At 58.1% G+C, this 15,931-nt stretch overlaps 1 protein-coding gene across 1 annotated transcript; it reads left to right on the top strand.

Moving 5' to 3' along the window:
- Window positions 1-6,279: 6,279 nt before the first annotated feature.
- Window positions 6,280-14,713, top strand: PLPP2 (phospholipid phosphatase 2). The gene is given in 7 exon segments (XM_036848188.1): window positions 6,280-6,425; window positions 9,340-9,491; window positions 9,670-9,944; window positions 13,497-13,554; window positions 13,789-13,965; window positions 14,223-14,301; window positions 14,304-14,713. Coding segments are annotated over 7 exon segments (819 nt in total). The 5' UTR covers window positions 6,280-6,373; the 3' UTR covers window positions 14,330-14,713.
- Window positions 14,714-15,931: the final 1,218 nt, after the last annotated feature.

The raw sequence follows: 15,931 nt of genomic DNA, 5'->3' as shown, positions 1-15,931 counted from the left end.
CACCCTCCTGAGGCGGGAGGTGAGTCTGCGCAGTGTGCTCTTCGCGCTCGTTGGCTGAAAATGTCCGTACCCCTCCTTGGTTTTTCAAGCACTATTTTTCTTTTCAACTTGGTATAAGATTCTAGGTTTCCTTTTTTTCTTTCGCCATTTTTAAGATGTTCCATTTATTCCTGGGTTCTCGTGTTTCTGACGAGAAATTTGGCATTTTCACTTGTGTTCCCTAAATACGATGTCTTTTTTTTCCTACCGTGATTTTCTCTGTATGTTTGGATGTGTTGCGCCTGGTGTTTCCTGCATGGAGCTCCTTGGACCTGAGGGTTGATGCCTTTCATCGCTGGGGGGGCTTCCTGGCCGTCATGTGTCAGGTATTTCTGCTGCCCCTTCTGGACTCTGCTCCTGGGTCCCTGGTTACTCAGCAGACCCCTGTCGTCGTCCGCAGACTCTGCATGTGTCGTCCTGCCCTCCCTCTGTGTCTGGACCCATCCTTGCTCCCTATCCCTCCTTCCACTGCTCCAGGCTGCCACCTGGCCCGTCCCACTGCGTCTGTGACGCACATGCTGTATATTTTGATTCTAGTATTTGCAGTTGTTTTTTTCTATATTTTTGCTGAAATTCTCCAAATTTTTTCTTGTACGTTCTTTATCCTTTTTATAATAGTTACTTTAAACCTTTGGATAGTTCACCATCTGGGCTATTCTTGGACACACATCTCTTAACTGTTTTCCCATGGTATGGGTCACAGCATCTCCCATTCTTGTGGTTGTTTTAAAGGAGTCTCTTGCTTAGTGTCGGCTCAGATCTTGCCAGTGCCCTGCCCGGCCTCCCTGTGGCCGTGGCTGCTGCTCTGCGGGCCTTCCTGGCCGTAACCGCGTTGGTGTCTGTCTGCCTCGGTTTTCAGAATGTTAGCCCCTGGCACGAGGCTACGGGAGTCCCGCTCGTGGCGCCGTCCAGGGATGCCCGTGGACGGGAGTGGGTTCAGGAGTCAAGTGTCAGCGTCACTGCGGTGTTTACTGCTTCTCTTCCTTCTGCTGCTTCTTACTGTCATGCCTGGGCACATGGCCCCTTGTGGTGACCGAGGCGGCCACCCTCAGTCTGTGGTCCCTGCAGAAGGTTGGGTGAGCCTTGTTTCTGGGTCTTGTACCCATAACCACACTAGTAACTCTGGCGGGGCAGGAGGGGTCTTCAGATGGGCTGGGCGGGGGCCACCTCCTCCCCTCACATGGTCCGACAAGCCTCACAGGGAGGGGCCGGTGTTCCGGGGGGAGGAGTGACAGGAGCACAGAGCACGTGGGCAGGAAGGGTGGCAGCTGGGCCCACAAGAGTGGCGTCAGCAGTGGGGCCAGGGGACAGTGTAGGGCCAGGCGAAGGAGGCTGTCCCTGTAGGCCCGGGGACTGGAAATCTGCTTGCAAGGTAGCAGGGGCCTCTGAGGCTCCTGAGCTGGTGCAGAGTGACCGTCGCTTCCCTCAGGGGCATCATCTGCTGACCAGGAACCTTCCGTACTGTTGGTTATCGCTGGACGTCGTGTCCAAAGAGGCCCTGAAAGTGGAGCAGGAGGCGACGTGCCATCCACCTCTGGTTCAGGGGTCTTGATGGTGAGCCAGGCCCTGCCTGCCTGCAGGTCCACTCGTTTCCATCCCAGACCCGAGGGCAGAGTTGCCAGCTGCACTGCACCGCACCACACCCAGGTCCCCCGTTCCGTCCCCGGTGGTAGGGGACACCTGCACAGCCCCTGGGATGGGCTTCTTACAAAGAGAAGTGTCGTTGTACTTCTACTATTACTGTTTTCCAGGTTGTCCAGGGTTTTCTCCACTCTACACAGGGGCAGTAGAGCTCTTTTGTGACCTACATTCTAACCATACCGGGTGCTTGGTTTGAGGGGCCTTCCCAGGGGACATGCCAGGATTCCATGGCATGGAATCAGGTGACCCTGATTCCAGCCCCTCTGCTGAAGGAGCCTGGCATCAGCCAGGGCCACACTGGAGGCTGGACCCACAGGCAGCTCCCGGGGTTGGGAGGGGGACGGAGGAGGTGGCCACAAGCTGACAGTCCTGGGCTGGGGCCTCGGCCTCCCTGGCCCAGGACCCTGGGCTCTGGAGTGGGACTGGGCTGTCCAGACCCGACCCCACTGTTTAGCCAACCCTTCTGTCCCCACAGTTCTTGTTTTCCTGGTTTGTGGTTCTGGGATGGGGCTGCCAGATGAAATACTGGACACCCAGTTAGATTTGAATCACAGGTAGACAGATACTTCAGTGTAAGTATATCCCATATCACATTTGGGACGTACTTATGGTAACAAGTGATTTGTCGCTTATCTGGGATTCAAATATAACGGAGTCCTGTGCATGTCTTCGTTGAATCTGGCAGCCCTATTGCTGGGTTGCTGTAAGGATATGGAGACTGGGCGCCTGGCACGTCGGACACCCTGTGAATGTCCAGAGGTCGGGGCTGGGCTGTGGCTTTGTCCAGCAGAGGCCGCTCCCGTCCCACCAGTCTGGGGGCTGACTGGAGCCTGTAGCGCCTCCCTATCTCGGGGGTCCAGTGGGTGGGGCTTGGCCAAGCCAGCCCCTGGAGTAACCCTCCCCCCCGAAGCAGAATTGGAGGGTGGGCAGTGGTGGCTCCAGAGCTGGAGCGTGGAGGCGTCTGCGGGCGTCCGATGCCTGCGCACACAGCCCCCGCCCCCCGTAGTTGGAGCCGCAGCCCTTGCTCAGAGGAGACTTGGGATTGAGCTCCACGGTGATTACTTGGGAAGTGAACTCAGCCCCTGCTCCGGTGGGCTGTCCCTACTGGGCGACACACAGGACAGTGGTGGGGTCACGGAAAGGGGGTTCTTGGCCTCTGAGGTTTGGAGGACTCCCTGGCCCTCCTGTGCCGCCTGTGTCACTTTTCCTCATCAGTCATAACCTGCCTGAAGGACCCGGGCCTGTGGCTTTGCGGGCAGGGACGGAGGGGTGCGGTGGGAGCTTGACAGCATGCTCGATGGTGTGACCTGCCCAGTCTTCCCTCGTTTCTTGAGAAGTAGGTGGAGACCAGGTCTCGTGAAGACGGCTCTGTGACCGTCTCGCACGGCTGTGATCCTGCGAGAGTTTGGGCTCTGGCCCCTGGGCTGTTCGTTGCTCATGGGCTCACCCTCATTCAGAAGCAGTGACTGAGCGCCGGGTCTGTGCTGGCCTGCCTCCTGGGGCTCAAGCCTGGGGGTCGGCAGGTACAGTCTGAGAGCACAGGAGGGGTGGGGAGGGGACCGTGAGGTCGGTGTGGCCTGCACGAGGGGCGACGTCACTGGGACTGGGGCTCTCGGATGGGAACTCAGTGCTAAACTGGGAAGGTCACCCTGTCCCCGACTGGAAGGTAGTGCGCCCTTGAGGGGTGGCGGAGTCCTGGGAGCAACGCGGTTCTGGGATTCTGGGTGAATTGACGCTGGGTTCTGATGGAAGCCCACCTTAGGTGCCCACCTCCACCATTCTGTCTAGTGCTTCCTAGCGGGGCAGGCCACTGGTTAAGCACTTCACTATGACCCCAGGGCGGGTGCTGGCCTGTGCCCATCGTGCAGATGGAGAGACTGAGGCGCCGACTGCCCACTTAGCCTTCCCTGCCTGGACGCACCCGGCACAGCCACCTGGGGTACAGCCTGGGCTCCAGGACCCTCGGCAGGGAGTGAGGCCCGTGTCAAGGAGCTGACTCCAGGGTGGCCTGAGCCCCATGAGATGTGCAGAGAGAGGCGGGGCTGCAGGCTGCACTCAGTTGGCACCTACTGTGTGCCAGCACCTTTCTGCCCACGCCCAGCACCTCTTCCTTGAGACAAGCCTGGGCCCCTCAGGTGGGGTGAGGCAGCGGTGACCGCCAGGCACAAGGGGAGGCCCAGTCTCCAGGAGACACAGGTGAGGCTCGGGCCCCAACTAGGGGCTCGGTTACATCATGCCTCCGAGCCCGGCTCCCCCCAGGGCGGGCCTTGCTGGTCCCAGGGGGATTCCCCAGCTAGCCGGAATTTTAACCCTGATCATAATCCTTGCTGCCCTCACCACATTTTGATCTTGAGCCCGCCCAGGTATTTTAAGGGCAGGGTGAGACAGGTCAGCAGGGAGGGGAGGGTAGCCACATCTGCTCCAGCCGCATGCTCTCCCTTCAGCCACTTGGTCTCCCAGCTCGTCAGGAACAGGCCATGCTCCTTCCCACCCAGTCTCTGCCCGCGGGAGCCTCCCGTGTTCAACCCCACGGTCTCCACCCAGGTCGGGCCCCACCACACTCCTCTTTGGCTGGCCCCGCCCGGCACGCAGTAGGTGCTTAATAAAGAACCCCACATTTCATTGATGCCAGTATCATGTTGCACCTTCCCTACCTAAACTGAAAGTGTCACGACTACACAGAGAGGAGTAGTCACCCGATTGCCACAAGGCTAAAGTGAAAGAAGTGCCACGATAATGACGCCGGCTAACATTCATGTAACATGTATGCCAGGTACCTTCACACGTATAATTCCGTTGCATGAATGAATGAACGGATGAATGAATGACAGGGCCCACCCCTCCCTGTGATTACAGCAGGAGGAGCCAGTGGACAGAGCCGGAGCCTTCCCGGTGCGGGGCCACGCTGGCAGGAGTCCAGGGCTGCTGGATCCCCCTGAGCCCGAAACTGCTCCCTGGCGACAGCCCCACCCCTGCTCAGACAGAGAAAAATCCTCCGGGCAAGTAATCTGATTGTTCTGGAAGCCTTGGAGAAAGTCTGGGGGTGAGGGAGGAAGCTGCATTTTTAGGATGTGCCTTCCCAACTCCTCAGGGTGTGCGGCTGGAAAGGAGGGTTGCTGGGATGTGCTTTCCGCACTGTCTCCACCACGCCGCGGGCGGAAAATCCAGGTCCAGCAGCTTCCGTGCAGAACCTTGTTATGTCCTGGGGGTGGGCTGAGTTATTTTGAGTGTGTGTTGGGGGGGGGGCGGTGTCTGATGGCCTGCTTAGGGAAAGTTGTTCCGGGGTTCAGGGGCCTCGGCCCAGAGACACCCCCCTCAACCCCACCGTCTGGCCAATGGTGGAGGAGCCACAGATCAGCTGTGCATTGTCGCCCCCCCCCCCCACACCTTGGCTCTCTCCCAACCCCCACTCCTCCCACGGTACAGGCGTCTGTTCATCCTCCCAGGAAGCAGGGTCGGGGACTCTGAGTTCACGTCTCAGCTGCTTGACCTTGGGCCGGGGGATGCCCCTCTCTGGAAGCGGCTTCCTTCATCTCTAAAATAAAGCCGGGAAACATCTTTCTGTTTTAAGATTGTTGGAGGGGGTGGGCCGGTGAACGTGGTTTGGGGGTGGGACTGGGGCCAGGCTGCTTGGGTTCAAACCCCAGCCCTGCCTCTTGCCACTGTGTGACCTTGAGAGAGTGGCAGAACCTCCCTTGTGTCTCGCCAGGTCCAGGCAGGGCTCTCCAGGAGGTGGTGACACTCCCCAAGGCCTCTCATTTGGTTCCAGCCCCAAGGATCCCGTGTGGGTGTGTGGACCTCCTTCGCCTCCCAGCTCAGGGCTGCCTCTGGACCAGGTGGGCGTGCAGGGCACAGACCCTAACCCTACCCTTCCTAGCGTGCGGGCAAGTTCCTACCGCCCGCACGATTTGCTCCCTGTAAAAGGGGGTAGGAAGTGTGCCACCCAGGAGCAGGGCCTGGCACAAACAGGGTGGGCGTAGAGGAACTTTCTTTCCAATGCCAGGGATGGAAGGGCTGCCAGGATTTTAAGCTTCAGGAGGAAAGAAAAAAAACCCTGCAGTTAAGCCGTGACACCCCCCATCTATTTGTAGGCACTTCCTGATTCAGACGTATTCAGACAGGCACACAGGAGCTCAGTGCCCCAAAGAGGAAACCGAGGCGCAGCCTGCGGGAGCCCGAGCTCCGTCCTCCTCCACACCCCTTCCTGCTGGCCTGTCCGTTCACCCCTCACTCATTCCTTCGTTTGTTCGTTCCTTCTCCCGACCCCCGACTCAGCCGACCCAATCCGTGGGTGACCGGGGCGTGCGGCCAGACGCGGACGCTCCGGGGTGACACCGGACTGGCTGTCCCTGAGCCTCAGCCTCCCGGCGGGGGGCGGGGGGAGTGCTGGGCGCCGACGACCCCCCCCTTCCCCCCCGCAGCTCGGAGACCCGCAGCCCCGCCTGCCGCGGGTCTCGTACCGACACTGTTCCCCTGCCACCCCCGCGCTCTCCCCACGCCCCTCCTCCCCGCGCGCATCGGGCGGGGCGGGGGCAGAGTCCGCCCCCTCCCCTCGGAGGCTCCGCCCCACCCTCCGCTCCCCTGTCCTGCCCGCCCCTCCCGGGTTGGGCCAGGCTCCCCGGCCATGTGATCCCGCGGCCCGGCTGGGACGCGACGGGACGCGCTGGGACGGGCGCCGGGGGTCGCGGGCGGCATGGAGCGGAGGTGGGTCTTCGTGCTGCTCGACGTGCTGTGCGTGCTGGTCGGTAAGAGCCGCGGGGACCCGGGTGTGTGTGGGAGGACCCTTTCCGAGGCGGGCCCATCCCCGGTCCCCGCAAAGTTTTGTAGGACGGGCTGGGGGCTGCAGCGGCGCTACCTCTCGGAGGCCCCCTGGAGGTGGGGGGAGCCGGGGGAGGACCCTCGGGCCGCGGATCGAGCAACGCGCCCCCGCCCCGCGTGCCCCGGCGCCCGCGCGCGCCCTCCCAGGCCTCAGTTTCCCCCGCGCATCCCCGGTCGGAGGGGCTCGGTGTCCCCCGCCCGCGGCAGCAGGAAGTCGCTGCCGGGGGCCGCTCATGCCTCCCCCTCCCGCCCTGCCCGGCCCGGCCGGGGCGGTGATTCACGCGGGCGTCGGCTGGGCTCGGGCGAGCCGGGCGGGGGGCGCGGCCGCGGGTCGCCCCGGGAGGCCCTCCACCCCACACCTTGGGTCGGCTGGTCCAGTGGGCTCTGGGAGGGCGGAGCCCTGGCTGGGGGCGCACGGGCAGCGGTGGGATTCGAACCCGCGCCCCGTCGCCCTCCTCGCTCGGGCCCAGGAGAGCCGGGAGAAGGACTGGGCCGCAGGCTGTTGTGGAACTGGGGGCCTCGGCGTGGCGCGGGCCAAACCTGTCGGGCGGGTTTGCGGGCCAAGCTGGGGGCAGAGGCCCCCTCCCCGCCCCTCCTCCAGGGTCCCGGAAACAAAGGCTGTGTGTTTGCTCCGGGGTTGTGCGGACAATGGGCCCGGAATTCTACCCTCGGCGCAGGGAGGGGCCCCTCCAGCCTAAACTGCCCTACCCCCAGTCTGGCTCCTGCTCCTCCGCTGGGGACCGAGGGGTCTGCCCTGACTGCAGGCAGAGGCCAGGCTCTCCTCCCATGTCCTAGAAGAGACCCCTTTTGGGATGCGCCAGGTGGCAACTGGAGGTCCCCAGGTGGTGTCTGCCAACCCTGGGCATCGTTTCCTGAGCACTTATTTATTTAAACATTTGTGTGGCACTGACTGTATGCCAGGCACTAAGCAGCATGCAAATAATTAAACCTTTTTCTCCAATCAGCCTATGAGGGAGTGCTGTTATGCTCCCCAGTTTCCACCCAGAGATGTTCAGGTGCCCGCTGGAGGTCACACAGCAGCGGGGGAGAGGAGTTGGAGCTTAGATTAGGTTGGGTGCAGCTGCCATGTGCCAGGTGCTGGGGGCCCGGGCAGAGCCAGCTCCCAGTCTAGAAGCTTCAGGACACGAACAGTTCAGTCTTAGATGGTGACAAGGGCCCTGGGGAAAACACCAGGGGTTGACACCAGGGCAGGGAGGCTCTGTTGGTGTCTGCTGTGGGGACATCTGAGCTGGCGCGGCCCAGGCACAGGGAGACTCCATTCCTGTGCTCTGAGCTCTGCGCCCTGAATCCCGGGAGAGCCCAGCTCCAGTTCTGATCGGGGGTGCCCGAATCTCCAAGGGGGAGGGCTGGGGCTTGGGGACAGGAGGTGGGGGGCTGACTTGATGCCCGGGCCCCCATGGGAGCCCCTGCCCTGCTCAGGCCGTGGGGTTTCTCAGCCTCTCCTCTTAGGCCTCCACCCTGGCCAGAGAGGTCTTTTGGAAACATGCTCCCTCCCTCTGCGGCAACCCTCCTGAGACCCCTGCCCCCCCGCCGCAGAGCCCCTCTCCCCAGCACTCTGCTCTCCAGGCTCAGGCCCATCTCTGGCCTTGGCACTGGCCACCCCTCTGGGGGATGTTCTTCCCCAGGTCTCCCCTGTACTTCTTCCTTTAAGGCACCTTCCCTGTGTGGCCTCCCCGACACCCTACTGAAGGCCGCAGCCACCTCCCCGATTCCGGTCATTGTGTGCCTATTATTTTTATTCCCAGCTGCTCTCAGCTCCATGAGGCAGATCTCTGTGTTCCTCACCGAGTCTTTCCCTATATCAGCACCATCACACGGTGGTCCCGGAGGCCCTTGAATTTGGCCTTTGGAAGGAGGAGTTGGCCCTGCCCTCCCCCTGCTCCGGTCGTCAGGCCCCAGCAGAGCCACACCCTTTTCCACGTGTCACCTGCCCTGCCAAGGCCAAAGGGCACCCTGCCTGGGTTTGTCTCTGTGCACCCACCCTGGGGAGCAGGGAGCCCAGCCGCCCTTGGTCACCCTTGGCTGGCGGGGCCTCTGGACTCCGGGGCTGTGGCCGTGCCAGGCAGGGCCCGGTCATGACTTGTGGCTCCTGAAAGTACCTTTGGACTGAGCTCCCGGGGCCTGGGCCGGGCCTGTCGGGTCACCGTGTGGCTGGTTCAGGGACAACGTGTGGATGAGGTGTGTTCCTGATCTCTCTGGCCGGCCTGTTAAACACTGACCAAGGCCAGGCCCCAGCAGGCTCCAGGGACTCAGCCTTGAACACGACAGGTGCGCCCCCCCGCCCCCCACCCCCACCCCAGGTGCTCACAGAGCGCTGTGTGTAGCCGGGGGAATCATTCGAGTATCACACGGTGATTGCACAGTTGCACACAGGCAAGAACCATGAAGAACGGAAGTTTCCTGCTGTGAGAGGGCTCCCAGAAGCACGGAAAGGAGTTAGAGATGTTCTGGGCCGCGAGGAGGACGTGAGCAGAGGCCCTGGAGGCTGCCTGCCGGCTTCGTGCAGAGGGCAGAGAGGAGGCTGGAGGGAAGCGAGGTGGGGAGGGGGTGGGCGACCTTGAGGGGGTGGACACTGGGCCTGGGCAGGACGTTGGTGTTTATCTGATGATGATGGGGAATCACAAGGGGGTTTAATGGGGCAGGGACCTCCCATTTGCTGTGAGAAAAGCTCCTCCTGGCTCTCGGGTGGGCTCGGAGGTGAGGAGACCCGGAGGGAGGCTGAGGCAGGCGTCCAAGCGCTCGGTGCCGGCGCAGGCCCGTCTGTGTGGCCCTGGGGCTCAGAGAACCTCGTGGCTACCGGCCTCCTCTCCCCAACCCCAGCCTCTCTGCCTTCCGCCATCCTGATGCTCGTGAACACCCCGTACAAGCGAGGATTCTACTGCGGAGATGACTCCATCCGGTACCCCTACCGTCCAGACACCATCACCCATGGGCTCATGGCCGGGGTCATCATCACCGCCACTGTCATCCTTGTAAGGCAGGAGGGGCGTGGAGGGCGGGGGCTGGGGCGTTAGCAGGTCGCGTCCTGCCCGGGGTGGTGTCTGCGGGGAAGAGGGCCCCCTTGGAGTTCCCAGCTCCCCAGTGACCGTAGGGAGGCCGCGCACCCTGACCCCTTTCAGCGGCCCTGAAGTCCCCGGCTGTTCCCCGCAGGTGTCGGCCGGGGAGGCCTACCTGGTGTACACAGACCGCCTCTACTCCCGCTCCGATTTCAACAACTACCTGGCCGCCCTCTACAAGGTGCTGGGGACGTTCCTGTTCGGGGGTGCAGTGAGCCAGTCGCTGACAGACCTGGCCAAGTACATGGCCGGCCGGCTGCGGCCCAACTTCCTGGCCGTGTGTGACCCGGACTGGAGCCGCGTCAACTGCTCCGTGTACGTGCAGGTGGAGGTGTGCAGGGGAAGCCCTGCTGACGTCACCGAGTCCAGGTGGGTACCGCGGGGGGCCCGGGCCACAGACACCCTACCCGGGGAGGAGAGTGGGGGCTGGAGAAGGGCCCTCGGGAGCTGGATATTGAGGGACGAGTTGTCAGCTATAGAAGGTGCAGAGGCTCCACGCTGGGCAGAGAACAGGCAGGGGCAAGGCCTGCAGGTGCCCGTGGGCCTGTGTCCTGCAGGCAGGGGGGTGAGGTGGCGCCAGGGGTGTCGGGCCCTGGAGCAGAGCAGGAGGGGTCAGGAGTGACCCACCTCCCCTCAATTTCAGGCCCCACCCTCACGCTTCTGCTCTGTCCTCTCACCGTCTCTACTGGGAAACTTTTCATTTAATTGATGTCCTTATTTTCCTTCTTTAAAAATTAGATAAAAATTCACAAAGCATAAAATTCACCAATTTAACCATCTTAATGGGTACAATTTGTTGGTTTTTAGTACATTCCCCGTGTTGTGCATCCATCCCTGCTATCTTATTCCAGAATATTCTCATCACACAAAAAAAGTCCATGTCCATGAGCTATCGCCCCCTCCCCAGCCCCTGACAACCACTAACCCACTCTCTGTCTCTGTGGATTTGCCTGTTCTGGATGTTTCACATCAGCGGAATCACACACTGTGGCCTTTTGGGTCTGGATTCTGCAGTGTTTCCAAGTTCACCCACGTCGTAGCTTCTGTCAGTTTTTGCCTCATGTATTTTGGGCTCTGTTGTTAGGTGCTTATATCTTTGTAACTGTTATTGATATACCTTCTTTTTTTTTTTTTTTTAAACATTTTTTTTCAATTATTAATTTATTTATTTATGGCTGTGTTGGGTCTTCGTTTCTGTGCTAGGGCTTTCTCTAGTTGTGGCAAGCGGGGTCCACTCTTCATCGTGGTGCGCGGGCCTCTCACTATCGTGGCCTCTCCTGCTACGGAGCACAGGCTCCAGACGCGCAGGCTCAGCAATTGTGGCCCACGGGACCAGCCGCTCCGCGGCATGTGGGATCTTCCCAGACCAGGGCTCGAACCCGTGTCCCCTGCATTGGCAGGCAGACTCTCAACCACTGCGCCACCAGGGAAGCCCCAATATACCTTCTTGATGGATTGATCCTTTTCTCACTATATAATGTTCTTTGTCTTGTTATTTGTTTTCTGTATATTGTATCTTTTTTGTTTGTATTTCAATTTCTCCATCACTGCCTTTTCTGTTAATAGGTATTTACTCTGCAAAATATTTGCAGCTATGTAGTTCCACCCCCACCCCTTACGAGGTTATTGTCACAAATTATATCTTTATACATTGTGTGCTCATCAACATAGATTTATAATTACTGTTTTATGCGGTTTTTAAAAAATTGAGCTATATTTGCCATATAACATCATGTTAGTTTCAGGTGTACAACATAATGATGAGATGTTTGTATTTATTGTGGAATGATCCAGTAAGTCTAGTTATGTGCAGTTTTTTCTTTTTTTAATCATGTAGGGAAAAGCAGGACTATAAACCAAAATACATTAACACTGCTGTTTATGTTTTGTAATTACTTTTACTGGTGACTTTTACGGTTTTTTTGTGGATTTGAGTTACTGTCTAGTATCCTTCATTCCTCCATGAAAGACTCCCTTTAGTATTTCTTGTAGAGCTTGTAGGTGTATGAGCTATGAATTTTCTTGGTTCTTGTTGGTCTGGGAATGTCTAAATTTCTCCTTTATTTTTACAGGATCATTTTGCCAGATGTAGAATTCGTGATTCACAGGGGTTTTTATCCTTTCAGTACTTTGAATATGTCATCCTTCTGGCCTCCATAGTTTCTGATAAGAAATTAGCTACTAATCTTACTGAGGATTCCTCGTACACAATGAATCCCTTCTATTGCTGCTTTCAAGATTTTCTCCTTGACTGTCTTTTGGTAGCCTGATTATACTGTGTCTCTTTGTGGCTCTCTTCGAGTTTATCCTCTTTGAAGTTCATTGAGCTTTTTGGATGTGTAGATTGATGTTTTTCATTTGATGAAAATATTCTTCAACTATTCTTTCTGCCGTTTTCTCTCTTCTCCTTTTGAGACTCTTATTTGTATATATGTTGGTACATTTGATGGTGTCCCACAAGACTCTGCGGTTCATTCATTTTTCTTCATTCTTTTTTTTTGTTCCTTAGACCAAAAGTCTTGATTGACCTATCTCCATGTTCACACACGCTTCTGCCTGCTCAGATTTTTTCTGCCTGGTGATTTATTTCAGATACTATAGTTTTGAACTCCACAATTTCTATTTGTTTCCTTTTTATAACTTCTGTTTCTTTTTGGTGTTCTGTATTAGGTGAGACATCATTCTCACAGTTCCTTTAGCTCTCTGAACGTATTTTAAATGGCAGATTAAAAGTCTTTATCTAGTGAGTCTAACATCTGGGCTTCCTCAGGGACAGCTGCTAGTAATAGATTTTTTTCCCCCGGGTATTTCCCGCATTTTTTCATGCATGCCGTATAATTTTGTTGTTGTTGTTGAAAACTGGGCATTTTAAATGTTGTAATTTAGCAACTCTGGAAATCAGATTCTACTCTCCCCAGGGCTTGTTTCTGCTGTTTGTTGTAGTTGTTGGTTGTTTGCTTAGTGAGTGTTGTAGAGTCTGAGTGGCCGTGAAGTTCTGCTGTTAGCTGAGAGATCAGCTAGCGATTGGACAGATATGTCCTTAAATACCTGGAACCGGGGGAAAAAAACTTCCATTTTACAGACGGGCTTTGTGTGCTGTGTTGGGGCATGTCAGTTGACAACTCTGCCTTAACCTTTACTTCTTGCTTGGTCAGCCAGAGGTGAGAGCTTAGGGCCTTCTCAGGTCTTTCCTGAGCCCTGAGGCCCAGCCCTGGCCTCTGGAATCCCAGCCCTTATTCTCCAGAGCTTCTCATTCCCTGGCCTTTCCTCCCAAGCTTTTTGGTTAGTCTGTTTGCTGCAACTGCTATCCGTTGCCCCAGGCAGTGGTGACCATTACATTTGCTGTAAATATTTACGACCAGTGATCCAGGGAGCCATCAGACAGGACCGGACAATCTCAGTTCTTTGTAAGTGAGCTCTGTTCTCCCTCCGCGGCCACCACCAATCTGATTCTTACCGTTGTTGTCAGTTTTTTAGTTGCTTTTATGGGGTGGGGGGATGGACCTTTGGAGTCTCTTAATCTGCCATCTTTTCTCTTGTCCGTTGATGTCCTTTGTTAAAACTTGAAATTATATAAAAAGAAAATGGGAGCCTTGTATCAGTGACCACAGGTGGAAAATAGTCTTGAAAAGAAACACGGTGAAAGTGAAACTGCTGGCTGGACACAGTTGTCTGCCCTCGGTTCTGTGTTCAGGGCCTGCAGCATCTTTGTGGTGAGGCCTTAAAGACCGCGAGACCCTACCGCATTGTCACAGAAATGGAAAGGGAAGAACTGACGGTGTCCAACAGTGGCCGTGTTTCTACGTGAAATCTTCCCAGACTCTGGAAGGCATGGCAGGATGGGACCGGGGCCGGGGGTGTTTGACGGCAGAGGTGCTGAGTGTGGGCCCTCCCGAAACCTGCCGCGCTCTCCTTTCTCAGATTATCCTTCTACTCTGGACACTCCTCCTTTGGAATGTACTGCATGATGTTCTTGGCGGTGAGTTTGTTTCTCTGTGACGTGCTTGTTGTGGAGCCGAGGCCAAGGCCCTTCCCTGGGCCTCAGTAAAGCGGGGTGGGTGGAGGTGGTGGTGGATGGGCTTCTGGTTTGTTGATAAAGACTGGAGGCCCTGGGCCTACAGGTTCCAGACTCTTGGCCTCAGTGTCACCGTGTGTGCGTCCGGCGGGGGTGGGCTGGCAGGCTCCCATGCTGACGGCTGCTCTTGGCCCCCAGCTCTACGTGCAGGCCCGGCTGTGCTGGAAGTGGGCACGGCTGCTGCGGCCCACCGTGCAGTTTTTCCTGGTGGCCTTTGCCCTTTACGTGGGCTACACCCGTGTGTCTGACCACAAACACCACTGGAGTGATGTTCTCGTTGGCCTCCTGCAGGGGGCGCTGGTGGCCGGCCTCACTGTGAGCTCCCGGACCCCGACCCCCTGCCCTGACCAGAGACCCCCCCCCCCCTCTGGGGCCCTCCTGCCCTCTCTCTGCCTCTCCAGGACCCTAGCCCTCTCCTCCCATCTTTCCCCTAAGATCCCACCTCTGCCGTCCTCACTGCCCCCGCCACCGTGCCCCTCAGCTCCTGGGCTCCACTGCCCCTCCCTGCCCTGTGCCGCCCCATCCTGTCCTGTCCCCGCCCAGTCAGCTCCTGCCCTCCTCTCCTCTGCTAGGTCCGCTACGTCTCCGACTTCTTCAAAGCCCGGCCCCCGCGGCACTGCCTGGAGGAGGAGGAGCTGGAGCGGAAGTCCAGCCATCACTGACACTGGCCCTGGGCTAGGCTGGCTGCAGCCACTGCGGGTCCCCTCCTCCTGAGACCCTCAGGTCTCCTCCTCCTGGGGCCGCAGCCGCGTCCAGCTGGGGCTCGGGCTGTGGGCAGCAAGCGTGTCCATGGTCCTGGCAGGTCCCTAACCCAGGATGGCGGTTAAGGCCCTGCACAGGCCCCAGGCTGGATCCTGGCGTGGGTTCCACTAACCCCACCTCCATGCACTGGGCCAGGGGTCTGGGGGTACCTGGGGCAGCCCTAGCGTGTGGAGGGGGGACTCTTCCTCAGAACCCCTGTCTTTTGTTGGGTATGGGAAGGGACCGAGAGATCCCAGTGGATGCCGTTTTTGTGAAATGTGACGTCTACGTGGATTTTTAGTAAAATAGGGCGTTTGCTTGACAGATGTTATCAGCACCTCTTCCTTATGGCCGTCCTGAGGACTCTCTTCCTACAGCAGAGGGCGAGACCCTCTCTGGCTGGGGGCTCAGCTGAGCGAACCAGCCATGCGTGCGTTGCTGCTCTGGTCACGTGGGCAGGAGGGGCGCAGAAGAAAGGCCGACTGCCCGTTCCACTCTCCTGTGGCACTCAGGTTGGGGGTCGGGCGGGCCTGCACAAGCAGTCGGGGTGTCACCCTGCACAGAGAGCCCTGAACAAAAGACACCTGCCGCTGTTTGGCCCCTGGGGCCGGGGAGGCTAGCAGAGACCTGAGTCCAGGTCGAGTGGAGAGGTGTATTTCCAGCTCTCCCCTCCTCCCAGTAAGGAGGCCTCTGCCGGCGGCCCCTGTGCAGGCCCCCAAGTGGAAGGGCTTGGGCAGAAGTTCAGATGTGGGTAAGAGCGTGGCCACAGGAGCCTGGGTCCTCTGCAGCACCCCCAGAGACTGACTGTGTGCAGGGCTGTGCTCAGGTCCGCTGAGAGGGCAGCTCCCGTGGGCTCTGCCAGGTGGAGCCTTGCGGTGGCTGTCGTTGAGTTTGAAAGATCACACATGGGGTTTGGGCCTGGAGCGGGCTCCTTGTCCCCTTTCTGCTTGGGGATGTACCACCCCAGGCCCGGCCCAGGCCTCAGAGTCCCTCCCCTCAAATGACCGGGACCTCTGCCCTCGGATCGTCCCGTCTCAGTAGTGCCCACCTGCATCTGTCCACTCCCTGTGTCCCTGGAGGACTCAGTGAAGCTGAAACTCCCCCAGTCCTGACCCCTTCCCTCTGGTCACATGGACCCCTGTGCACATGGGGCTTCAGAAACGGGCCCCCTTGACTTCTGCCCTGGAATGGGAACCCCTCACTCACCAGCCACAAAATTGAATGTCAGGCAAGCGGCATAGATCAGGCCATAAACAAACCTTAAAGAGGGAAAATAGGTTCAAAACCTTAGTGTGGGGAAGACTTTTGTAATTGGGAAAAATAGAGAACGGGAAGTAGAAGGAAGCTGGGGCCCAGGCCGCAGCAGAGGGTCAAGAGGTGGAACAGACGATGAGGTATAGACTCCACGTGCCAGGAAGGTGTCCAAGGTGACTGAAGCTTCTGGACCTGATCACTGATGGGCCGGGGTCCCTGAAACTTGCAGAACACACAGAGCTTACCTGCTCAACCAGAGTGTAAGTAGGAAGTTTAATCTTTCGCC

Source organism: Balaenoptera musculus, chromosome 3 (assembly GCF_009873245.2).
Source record: "Balaenoptera musculus isolate JJ_BM4_2016_0621 chromosome 3, mBalMus1.pri.v3, whole genome shotgun sequence".
In the NCBI taxonomy this organism is placed as follows: domain Eukaryota; kingdom Metazoa; phylum Chordata; class Mammalia; order Artiodactyla; family Balaenopteridae; genus Balaenoptera; species Balaenoptera musculus.
The sequence above is the reverse complement of the archived record's forward strand: the minus strand, read 5'-3'. Positions and strand labels throughout refer to the sequence as shown.